This window comes from Rhamphochromis sp. 'chilingali' (genome assembly GCF_963969265.1).
Source record: "Rhamphochromis sp. 'chilingali' genome assembly, chromosome: 2".
NCBI classification, from domain to species: domain Eukaryota; kingdom Metazoa; phylum Chordata; class Actinopteri; order Cichliformes; family Cichlidae; genus Rhamphochromis; species Rhamphochromis sp. 'chilingali'.
In genome coordinates this window covers 1,064,519-1,076,724 of record NC_137930.1, presented here as the reverse complement: position 1 = coordinate 1,076,724, position 12,206 = coordinate 1,064,519, and the positions used below count along the sequence as shown (strand labels likewise).

Below are 12,206 nucleotides of genomic sequence, written 5' to 3'. Positions count from 1 at the left end.
ACACGCAAACTGTGTGTGTCACAGTGTGTTGCAGCTAAAGGCCCAGCTGGTGTATCTGATAGGGAGGGAAACACAGACAGCTAAGTTCACTCAGAGATGGAGACGGATAAGAAAGAAGGAGCAGCTCAGAGTTAAAGGAAGGACGCTCATTTAAAGCTCACATGGAAGTCCTCGTGTTTCTAAATCACACATGTGATCTGATCATGATTGTTTACATAAATTCTTGTGTTTCATCTTTGGGAAACGTCCTGCTAAACAAGCTAAGCCGTGCTAACTTTGTGTTATTGAAACGTTGCATGAAAACAGCGAGTAGTGCAGGATAAACAGGTTAGTTTGCAGCTCAGTGTGTGAACGTGGCCGTGGGCTTCGTCATTAAAGACTCAGTCACTGATTTCCACCTTTATATCAGCCGTGTACTGTGCAGTATCACTAGTGTAGTGACGTGAAACGTGTCAATCCATAAAGATCAGCTGATCGCAGCCTGTACTGAAGTGTTTTCCCCACGCTGAGCCACTATGGATCCTCCACCTGCTGAATCCTCTGTAACCCCCGACCGTGCTCAGGTGTGGAGTAGTGATGTGTAATTCGCGAACGAAATGGCTCTTAGAGCTGGGTCTTTGCTGTGAACGACGCGAGCCAGCTCCTTATCGCGAGCCGTGGTTTTTCCTTCTCTCACCCTCTCTCTCCACTTTTTCCTGCTTCACTCCGCACGTGAGCCTTGTGCTTTACGCTGGGCAGAGGGGGGAGGGCGGTAGTTACACTCAGGAACAGAGCGGGAGGGAGAGAGAGAGAGAGCCAGGGACAACAACGTCACATTAGAAAGGTATAGTAATCATCCACAACTATTTTCAGTTGCAGATGATAAAGGATTCAGAAAGTTTATTCATGCAGGTCCATATGACAGAGAATATGCATGTTCTTTTTGTTTTCATATTTTAATTTATATTTAATTGTGTTGTGGTTTGCAGTGTTTTGTGTTGTTTCACTTTAAATTTGTTTAAAAGAAAAAAGCTAGGGGCTGACTCAAGATGTGATCGATGTGGCCAGAATTCTGCCTCATTGTCACATATGTTTTGGACATGTCCTTATATCGCTACCTACTGGTCTAAAATATTTAAAACTTTGTCTGATATTTTTAAAAAACAGCTCCCCCCAGACCCAGTAATGGCACTATTCGGTGTAGCTACAGTTAAAAACTTAAATAATAAACAAATTCGTGCTCTGAGTTTTATAACATTGCTTGCAAGACGCCTTATACTTCTAAATTGGAAAAATAAAGCCCCCCCAACTCATTCTGCTTTATTAAGAGACACAATGTATCATTTACAGTTGGAGAAATTTAAATTTTCATTAAGAGATAATGTTAAACAGCTTTACCTAATTTGGCAACCCTTTATAGATTACTTTAATAAGTAAAACTGGGAGGTATGGCCTCCTCCCATATCTGCCCCAAGATTATATATATGGGTCTACGCAGGTGTTTTTTCTTTTTTTTCTTTTTCTTTTTTTTTTTGGGGGGGGGTTCGTTTGTTTTGGGATTGTTGTTTTTTTCCCCTCTCTCCCTCCTTTGAATATACTTATTTAGGATAATAAATGTGTATGTATAGACATAGATATGATTGTTTATATAATGGTAATTATATTTTATGTAAAAAGGATGGGGAGAGGAAGGAAGGGAAGGGGAAAAAGAGGGGAAGGGAAAAGGGGAAAAAAGAAAAAAAACTGTCAATGTAAATGAGATATATATTTTGTTGCCTGATTTGAATAAAGAAAGAAAAAAAAAGGAAAAAAAAGGAAAAAGCTGAAAATTTAAATAGTTAAAAGTTGAAATGTGAATAGTTGGTTTTTGTATTATATGATTTATTTATTACATTTTATGTGGAGTGAATAAATAAAAGTATATTTATGGTGGCCCCTACAGACAAAGCACGTACAAACTCCAAAGCACGTACAAACTCCAAAACACGTACAAACTCCAAAACACGTACAAACGCCAAAACACGTAAAAACTCCAAAACACGTACAAACTCCAAAACACGTACAAACTCCAAAACACGTACAAACTCCAAAACACGTACAAACTCCAAAACACGTAGAAACTCCAAAACACGTAGAAACTCCAAAACACGTAAAAACTCCAAAACACGTACAAACTCCAAAACACGTACAAACGCCAAAACACGTACAAACTCCAAAACACGTAAAAACTCCAAAACACGTACAAACTCCAAAACACGTAAAAACTCCAAAACACGTACAAACTCCAAAACACATAAAAACTCCAAAACACGTACAAACTCCAAAACACATAAAAACTCCAAAACACATACAAACTCCAAAACACGTACAAACTCCAAAACACGTAAAAACTCCAAAACACGTACAAACTCCAAAACACGTAAAAACTCCAAAACACGTACAAACGCCAAAACACATAAAAACTCCAAAACACGTACAAACTCCAAAACACGTACAAACTCCAAAACACGTAAAAACTCCAAAACACATAAAAACTCCAAAACACATACAAACTCCAAAACACGTACAAACGCCAAAACACATAAAAACTCCAAAACACGTACAAACTCCAAAACACGTACAAACTCCAAAACACGTAAAAACTCCAAAACACGTACAAACTCCAAAACACGTAAAAACTCCAAAACACGTACAAACGCCAAAACACATAAAAACTCCAAAACACGTACAAACTCCAAAACACGTAAAAACTCCAAAACACATAAAAACTCCAAAACACGTAAAAACTCCAAAACACGTACAAACTCCAAAACACGTAAAAACTCCAAAACACATAAAAACTCCAAAACACATACAAACTCCAAAACACGTACAAACGCCAAAACACATAAAAACTCCAAAACACGTACAAACTCCAAAACACGTAAAAACTCCAAAACACGTACAGAACACAACAGCAGTGCTCCCGGATGCTACGCCCAGTGTTGGCTACGCAAGCCAGCAAGTACTAACGACCGGATTTGGTGTGTGGTAGTAACAGGTACTTCTTTTTAAATTATTTGAATATATATATGAGTGCTTGTGTATTTATCACTTAAATTACACAATTGAAAGCATATGTGTATTAATACACATGTGCTTTCAATTGTGTAATTTAAGTGATGTAGGTAGCTCTGTTTTGAAGTTCAGTTAACGCTAGAAATGTGTTTTGGAGTTTGTACATGTTTTGTCTCTAGGGGCCACCGTATATATTTATATATAAACATATATAAATAAAACCAGTTTTTTGTTTACCATTAGTAATTCCTTTTGTGCATAATTTTATATTATTGTTAATAATAAATTAATTAAAGCAACAAAACAACCTGAAGAGCCGGTTCGGAGCCAAAAGAGCCGGAAATCCCAACACTAGTGGAGGCAGCGTCCCTCCACCAGGTAGGCAACAGGTTATTCTGTAAGGGTCACGTGTCCGACAAGACAGATTCAAGCTGAGTGCATTCATTAGAATTAGAATTTAGATTCAAGTAACATTTGTATTCTTATGTGCTATTATTATTGTTATTGTTATTATTGTTATTGCTGTTGTTGTTATATTAACACAGCACAAGGTTCAGTTACCTTCTCCAATAACAGGCGGAGTGGTTCAGCGAGTACATTTCAGGGCCGCAACTCTGTTTGAAGAAGTCGACTCAGTACTGAAACTTTTACTTTTGTTTCCCTTCTGCAATTTTAATATTAGATCACCAGAGTGAACTCAGAGCAAACCTGCCTGCCCTCTGTGCAAAAGTAACTGCCCCTAAACCTGATGACTGGCTGTTCAACCCGCGGTCACGTGTTTGTGATGCCTTCAGTGGGTCGTTCCCGTCACTGTGGAGGAATTTTCAGGAGCGTTTGAATTCGGACGTGCTGAAGGGTTTTCCAGCATGAACGCCTGTTTAAGGTCACACTGATTCTGGCCACTCCAAGGCTACGTTCACACTGCAGGCGAAAGCGCATCAAATCCGATTTTTTTGACCCTATGCGACCCATATCCGATCATGCTATGACAGTGTGAACGGCGCAAATCCGATATTTTCAAATCCGATCTGGGTCACTTTCGTATGTGGTACTGAATCCGATACATATCCGATGTTTTAGAAAGCGACTGCTGTTTGAACGGTCAAGTCGCATTAAATCCGCCTTTTACGTCACCGACACAAGACTGAAGCCAATTATCAGCGCCCGAGAAGACATCGCGAACGCTTCCTGGCCATCCAGTGTAGATGTCAGTGAAACTGTTGGGAAGACAACGTAAACATTTTATTTGTACTGTATAATCTGCAGATTCTGACAGAAATCTGCAGCTATCCTTTGAAGCACCGCTCCTCTCTTAAACAGCAATAAGGATCATTATTAGGTTATTTACATTATTATGTAAATAACAAAATAACTTAAAGCAAAAATTGGGAAACGTAAAGTCCGAAGTCTTTATATTAACGGCCATCAGTCAAACAATACTGTTTGTTCTTGGTCTAAACAGAGCGCGTTGTGTGTGACATCTTCTTTTGCGCATGCGGGCCGCTTTGAGCGTTCACACTAGAGCGCGTTTGCTGTCGCATTTTATTTGTAGTGTGAACGAGGAGACAAAAAAATCGGATTTGATCAAAAAATCGGAATTGAGCATTAAGACCTGCAGTGTGAACGTAGCCCAAGAATCAGTGTGCGAGACAATCAGAGGTGGGCGTGCTGCTGTGTTTCTGATCATTGTCCTGCTGCCCGAGTGCTCTTGAGCTTCAGGGCACGGCCTGATGGGCGGACATCCTCCTTCAGGGTTTTCAGGTCACGGTTCTGTCAGTTGCAGCGAGTCGTCTGTATGCTGGGATGTTTTTGCTCCTTGGACTCTCCTATGGAGTCCATTTTGGCCCCGCCTCTTTGTTATTGTTGACCTCTGACCTTTACTGAGCTGAGTGAGGCCTGCAGGTCTTCAGATGCTGTTCTGCGTTTGTTTAGGATTTGATTTGTGAGTCTCGGATTTTTCCCTGTGTGTTGCTCCTTTGTGTCGGTTCATTCATGTGAAGTACTTTGATGCTCATATTCCGTCTTTCAGCTACATCCACGTTCACTTCCTGTTTTACTTTGGTCAGTGGTTTTCTCTTCTAGTCTCAGTTCTGATTCCTCAATCCTGATTTACGCTCAACTTCTGTACAGGTGTCTCCTTTTAGTTACTTCCTGCTTTACTCTGTGCGTCCCTGCAAGACATAATCATTCAAATGTACTTTATTAGACGTGAAACATTCAGGAGCTGCTGGATTCATTAGAAACCCTGAACCGTCGTTACGCAGCGTCACCATGAAACTGACGACCGTCATTATCGATATTAATTAAATGAAACGTTCAAAGCAGTCGCAGGAAACCTGTTTGTGTTTGTCACACTCCTTTTTGTAGTCTTATAATACTTTATAATATAAAATAATGTATTACTATGTATTAATATTATTATAGAACATGTTTAACAAAAGTTAAACTTCCAGAGTTTGTTTGGTTTGGAACAAAACTCTTAGACTGACACTAATCGTGTCCACTGTGGGCACACTGAGCTTCATACGCCACAGTAAAGGAAATCTGATTACTTCTATGTTAGTATTTCACAGGTTTCTGACGGAGGCTCTTCTGCCGCTGTAGCTCATCTGCTTCGAGGTTCAGAGATGCTCTTCTGCACTGTCTCTTCTCCTCTGACCTTTGACCCTAACGGGGTATTTTCTGTGAGAGCTGGATTTGTTCAAACCTTCTGTGTAAACTCAGAGATGGTCCCAGCATATCATCAGTTTCTGAAACACTCAGAACAACAACCGTGCCACGATCACAGTCCTCAGCTTTAACTTCAGCAGGTGGTCTTCATCACGTCTTCCTCCCTGAACGTGGAGAGTTCGCTCTGATCTCTGCAGAGTCTTTGGTTTTCTTTGGATGAACCTGACACGTTTATATGATGGAATTTCACAAACGAAGCGAACAGAAGCGGCGACGAGGTTATGTCTGCGTGTTGTTATTGGCAGCTGCGCCTCCTTCAGTGAAGATGGAGACCTGAAAACAACTTTTAGTGAGCAAAGCTCAAACAGATTTCTGAAAGTGAGGCAGCGTGCAGAGCCGGGGGGATGCTATTTGTCTTCAAGCGTCTGATGAGATCTTTTTTTACTCTCGGCAGCCGTCCTCCTGGCCGCTGCACCTCCGCTTTAATTGCCTGTCAAAAATAACCCGGCTCATCCTGCAGTTCCACCTCGGAGCGGGAACCCAGGGGACGAAGCCACCGCGTGCACGTAGCGAAGATCTGTGCGTGGGCCTCGCCGTGGCCGCGCGACCTCCGCTTCACTGCGGTTCGCTCTCGCTCGCGCCTCTCCTCTCGGTGTGGGCTGCTTTGCAATCTTTATGTAAAACCTATATGTGGGAGGGCAGCGCTGCCGAGAGCAGCTGCAGACATGTGATCCAAGTGAGAGGCAGCAAAAGCTGATCGCACCGTGTTGGTGTTGGACTCCTCAGACCTGCCGGCTGCTTCTCGGACCTCTCTCTGTTTCAGCTACAACTGAAGGAGGAGGAGGAGGAGGAGTGAGCCCGAGCCTCAGCTGCTGCTGCTGGAGAGGAGAAAATGAGTTCATTTCCTCTCTCTCTCTTTTAAACAGCTGTACAGTGGCTGAAGCGCCAGCAGGTGGCAAAAGCACTCACCTCTCTGCCCTCAGCCAATCAGAGGCAGGCAGCTGGGGAGTGGGTGGGACAAAAGAAAAGGAGAGGGAGAACCACAGAGCTGAGATAAAAAGTAAAGAGAAGAGAGCAGAGACGCGACTCCGAGGAGAGGAACGGGAGCAGCAGCTGCTCGGCAGAGAGGGAGGAGAAGGAGACAAGGGAGGAGGAAAGGAGGAGCTCCTTCCACACTGAAGCGTTTGTTTCTCTGTTAAACTTCCTGGAAATGGAGCTGTGCTCAGAGGAGCGCAGACAGGCTTCCTCTGGCTGAGAGGGTTAGGAGGAGGAAGGAAGCCAGTTTAGAGTGAAGCTGCCCCCACCTCCTCCACCTCCCTCCTCCTGTCACAAAGAGAAGCGTCGATCTTTGCTTCCTGCTGCTGAGAGGAGACGCGCGGAGGTCTGCAGCTGAAGCACTTCCTGTGTTTGTGAGGGTGGAAAGTTGCGCGTGGAAAGTTAAGCGGCTGTGGCGATGGCCGGCGGCAGCTCAGAGCTGATCCCAGAGCAGCACTGAGCACGAGCATGGAGGAGCAGCCGCCGCCGCCGCAGGAGGAGGAGGAGGAGGAGCGTGCTCCGCTACAGGATGGAGGAGAGGAGTCCACCTCCACGTCTTCAGCCTCCAACGCAGAGCTCCCCCGGGCGACCCCGGCCCCCACCTGCCAGCACAACAGCAGGACCTTCACGGGTCTGAGGATCTTCTGCAGGAGGAGGTGAGTGTCTCCTCCCGCTGCTCCACGCGTACGTCTCCGGGTCAGCAGCAAGTTTTCTTTTAAACAGTCAAACTTTTTATCGGTGACACACGGGGAGCCAATCAGAGCGCACGGACAGAGTAAACTGATGGTGGTAACGCAGCTTTTTATGACCCTGTGTGCGGCTGGGTGTCACGATCGCTCGCAGATCGCGTGTCTAAGCGTTCGACACAAACGCAAAGGTCAATCGGTCAGCAGAAAGCCTGCACTTTGACCCCCGACGCTTCCACTCATGCCGACTGACGCCGGAGCCGGGATTCTCCGGCTCGTCTTTGCTTTTCAGGTTTCGTCTTTTGCTCCCACGCTGACACATCTGATCCAGATCAGCATTTATAACGGAGGAAACCACAGATTAGTCGATTACTCTGCAGCTTCTTCTTAAATCATAAGGTCTCAGTTAGAAATGCTCGTGTGTGATTAAAGCGAGCGTGTTGGATTAAACGCGGCTGACAACACTTTGTTTTTCTTGTGTTATATAAAACCTTTCAGCACTGATTCAGGACAAACGTCCCTTCATATCTGAGCAGTTTTCAAAACCGTTCATTGCTGGATGTTTGAGTTCGTTCATCGAGATTCTCAGACGTCTGAAGTTTGAGTGAAGTGCAGTGAACCGAGGGAAATCTGGAGAACACCTCCCTCAGAGATTTCCACACGTATTCACTTCAGTACTGAAAGCGACGTAGGTGCACGAAAACACGCAAAATCCCATCAGCGATGTCCACGGCGTGCTGTTTCCCTCAGCTCTCATTCATTCAGAGCTCATCCAGATGTTCTCAGCTGGACAGATGAACTCTGAGCTGAAGGAGCCGCTGTTCGTATCGGCGAGGCCTCGCTTCCACGGTTTCACGTCTGCAGACTCCCGGCGATGGCCGTGACGCTCACCTGATGTGACAAAGTGGGTTCAAATGACCAAGAAGAGTCCTTTCAAAATAAAAGCCAGCTCCTGACGCTGGCCTTATTACCAGACTAAATGAAAAACAGTCTTAAATGTCTGGATTTACGGGTTTTAATGGTTTCTGGTGTGAACGGCGTGCTCTCTGTGGGCTGAACCAAATCAGCCAGAGTCCAAAGTTTTGGGGTTTCGGGCCGTTTGTGGTCACGTTTGATGGAAATGTGATGATGCTGGACGGGGAGGTGTTAAAATAAAAGCAGATCAGTAACAGCTGCAGGCTGTAAATATGGATTTATAAACATAGCATGTAACTCAGATTCTCGGTGGAAAATAGTGCGAATCGTCTGCAGTCCCACTCCAGAGTCCCTTCGTATTTTCTCTGTTTTTGTGGTTTTCGCCATGGCAGCGGTGGCGGACCGTGGCGCTCGTCCAGATGTGGCTGCGGGCTTTCAGACGGCGTGATGATTCACAGATTAGAGAAATGAGTGTCGATTCATTAAGAGCTTCTAACCTGCTGCTGTTCACGCCTCTGCACAGGAAGTGAGGCGTCACGCGGCGGCTCGAAGTAAAGACTCTGCTGCCAGAGTTCCTTCACAATTTGACTGTTTCTTGTGGTTTTCAACATGTAAAGCAGCAGCGCCGAGCTCAGAAACGATAGCGAAACTCAGCCGATGCAGTTTCATCGTTTTCTTCTGTCAGTTTTAAATAAACGTGATTGGTAGAAAAATTCTCCAGCAGAGTTTCAGCAGGTTGGATCAAAATGTTCATTTAATCTCGATGAGGGCTGACGAGTCAAAACCAGCGTCTCTTTGTACTTTTCTGCTTCACATGCTGTTACAGGTTCGGGTAAAGGTTTGAAGGTTTCCATCCTTGAATGTGTTTTTGCTCGGTGAACCTGTTCTGCTCTCAGAGTCTCCTCCACAGTCTGAGAGCAGGTGAAGCGAGGAGGAGCGGCGCAGGAAGCTCGTGTCATTTGTGTGTGCGGCAGCTGACACCTGTGAGCCTTATTAGACAGGAAATACTGTTGTCACATGCTTAAAGTGGGCGTTGTCCATTTCCTGTACACACACTACTCTCCGATGTCTGTGATGTCACAGAGAGACCCCTAATATGGTCATCTAAGTCAAGTAGCCTTTAAAGTGGGAGGATCCAGAGCAGCTGGTTTCAGACAGAGGATGAACTGAGGGTCATACAAAGAAGGCTTATTCTGATCAGCGACTGATGTTTGACGTTGGACTCTGACGCCTCGGCATCAGCAGCCGAGTGATTCTGATCCCAGATCAGTTCTGTAATGTTATATTTAAAACATTTTATAGGAGGACGAAGCGTACCGACAGGCACGGGTTCATTTCTGTACTTTTGTTCTTATGCTCCGTTGGAGTAGCTCCGCCTTCTTTGAGCCCACTTGCGTCTCATTGGCCAGCTTTAGGAAGCCTGCCGAGGGGCTTATATATATATGTAAACCAATCAGAGAGCGAGTGAAGTGGTTTGCACAGATTTTTTGTCTTTGCTATGTTTGAATGTGATTTAGGTGTCGGACGGTTTTAACAGGAAGTGCTTGCTGCTGTATTTTTAATAACAGTGAATCAGGCTCGTCAGCGACCCCGTGTCGCTGTGCCTCCCGCGACACATCGAGGACACGCATCACGTGGATGTTTCCAGCCGTCAGACTTCCTCTTCGATGGGCTGAGCTCTGAGTAACGTGGAGCGTGCGTGTTAGTCAGCCTCGTCTCCGTTTTCACGGAGATGAAGTCGGACAGGACTCGCAGTCACACAGCGAGACGCCAAATAAAGGGAGGGAATTACAGCGTTACAGTATGGCTCAGGGGCTTTTATTTTGAAGTGAAAGAGCTGGATACGCTCGCCTGTGAATAAAAAGGTAACAAGTGCAGATTTAAGTTCAGTCAGGTGGTCTGTTTAATCTCCCAGCGATCTCCCACGGTCCTCTAATTATAGCTGCTATTAATGGATTGGCAGAGAAATTAATTAAAAGAGGTCATTTTTAGGGCCTGGTGGGAGTGTTTCACTGCACAGGAGGAGGAGAGGATTCAATCTGCAGCTCTCTGAGGACAGAGTGGAGAGGAGGAAGTGGAGGACTCCTCCTCCTCCTCCTCTCTGGAAGCAGCCAAGGGCTTTAAAGGACGCCACTGTGATGTTTCTTCTCTTGTTGAAAATGTAAGAAGAGTCTAAAATGCACAAAAGCAAGCAAACAGCCGCAGCGTGGCGCATCCACCCGGCCTCCGGCAGCCTCACAGCTCACTATTTAGATGTGTGGAGGTAAATACTCCTCCACCCTCTAAGCTCATCCACCCTGGTGACTGTGGAGCAGGTCTCCACCTGACACAGAAACCGGTACTCCATCAGCTCGCTGTCCCCTGCTGGGACGTCCGCCTGCTCAGGTTTGAGCAGGAAATGCACCTTCTTCCAAACCCCCACCTCAGAGGTGGAGCACGCTCTGCAGAGCCTGTGCTGATTGGCTGGACCATGATTGAGCTCTGAGAGCTTCCCTGCAGTTCGCTGGATTCTTGCTCTTTGTTAGCCGTTACATAACGCTGCAGGTCGCATGCTGACTGAGAGGTTGGCGGTTGGATTCCTGCCGGGCGTCTCGGGGCAGCACGATGAGCCTCGCAGCGGTACGGCGTGGATCAGTGACGCCAGCAGCGCTTTCCTGTCTTCAGTGTGTGAGCATGTCGACCTTCATGCTTCGCCCACACTGAAATCACGGCAGGCGTGTTTGGCTGCAGATGCGCCTCAGTCTGGGTGAAAGCAGTAATCCACTCTCAGACTCGGGTTTCCTCCACAGGGTGCAGCCTCGTGTTGTTGTACACTTCTTGGACAGGACCTCAGCGCCCTGATTCGCTCACACCAGAGGCACCTTCGTTTTAGCTCATGCTTTCCTGAAGCTGTGGTCATTCAGTCACAGGAGTGGTGACGCTGACGGTTCGGCGTGCACACCTGTGTGCAGTTAGAAAACTTAACACACGTGTAGCATCTTCAGGTCCAGCTCCCAGTCTGGACTCTCCTGAGCTGTGTGTGACAGGATGTCAAAGGTCACGGCACTTTATAGGACGTGATCCGCCGGCGTCAGCAAACCAGGGAAATAAAGGGCTTTAGGAGCGTGTTTGTTCTCCGTCGCACGTAAAGACGAGCGTGCTACAAAGCAAAGCACGCTGCAGCCGTCACACCTTCGTCTGTGCTTTATTTTGCCTTCAAGGACTTTGATTCGGACTTTTTATCAAACACACTGACCTCTGGGAAAAAACACGATCACAGTTTGAGCCAAACAACTTCATTCAGATCAGCTCATAACATGTTTATATATAAGCAGCGTCCTCCAACAACACAGGCTGAATGAGAGGAGCAGCCGCCATCCACAGAGGTGAAGCAGAGAGAGGCAGGTGGAGAAGAGCGGAGGGAAAGGGAAGGTTTAAAGATGGCGCTGCTGTGATGGTTGGCGGCGGTGGAGGCCAGCTGAAGGTGCTCGGATGTTCGTGGCTGGTCTGAGCATGTGCAGAGCAGGGAGGGCGGAGCTGGGACTGACGGCTCCACGTCAGTGTCTAAATATAATCGTTTTTCACTCCACTGTCTGCCGCTGTGAAGCTGTGGACAGCATAACAGGAACACGTCCATGGACTTCAGCGTGAGATCGTAAATCTGTGACGATGATGATGATGATGATGCAGTGTGTGCGGTCAGGCTCAGACATGTTTAATAACGCTGACGATCAAGGTCAGCTGGGTCCTAACTTTAACTTAAGCCTGACCCCAGACGCTGCTGCTGCCGCTTCCCTCTGTGCTTCTCAGGTGCCTCCTATCTGGTTTCACTGAGGCCACGCCCCCACCTGTGACATCACCCCTCCTTTCACAACTGACAGATAA

At 46.2% G+C, this 12,206-nt stretch overlaps 1 protein-coding gene across 1 annotated transcript in view; it reads left to right on the top strand.

Annotated features, from left to right (window-relative positions):
- The first annotated feature begins 6,758 nt into the window (after window positions 1-6,758).
- Window positions 6,759-12,206, top strand: part of LOC308392401 (diacylglycerol kinase zeta-like) — a 38,630-nt gene continuing 33,182 nt past the window's right edge. The window contains exon 1 of the mRNA XM_080875429.1: window positions 6,759-7,397. Coding sequence (XP_080731555.1) covers window positions 7,210-7,397 — 188 coding nt within the window. The 5' untranslated portion in view covers window positions 6,759-7,209. The remainder of the gene's footprint in view (window positions 7,398-12,206) is intronic.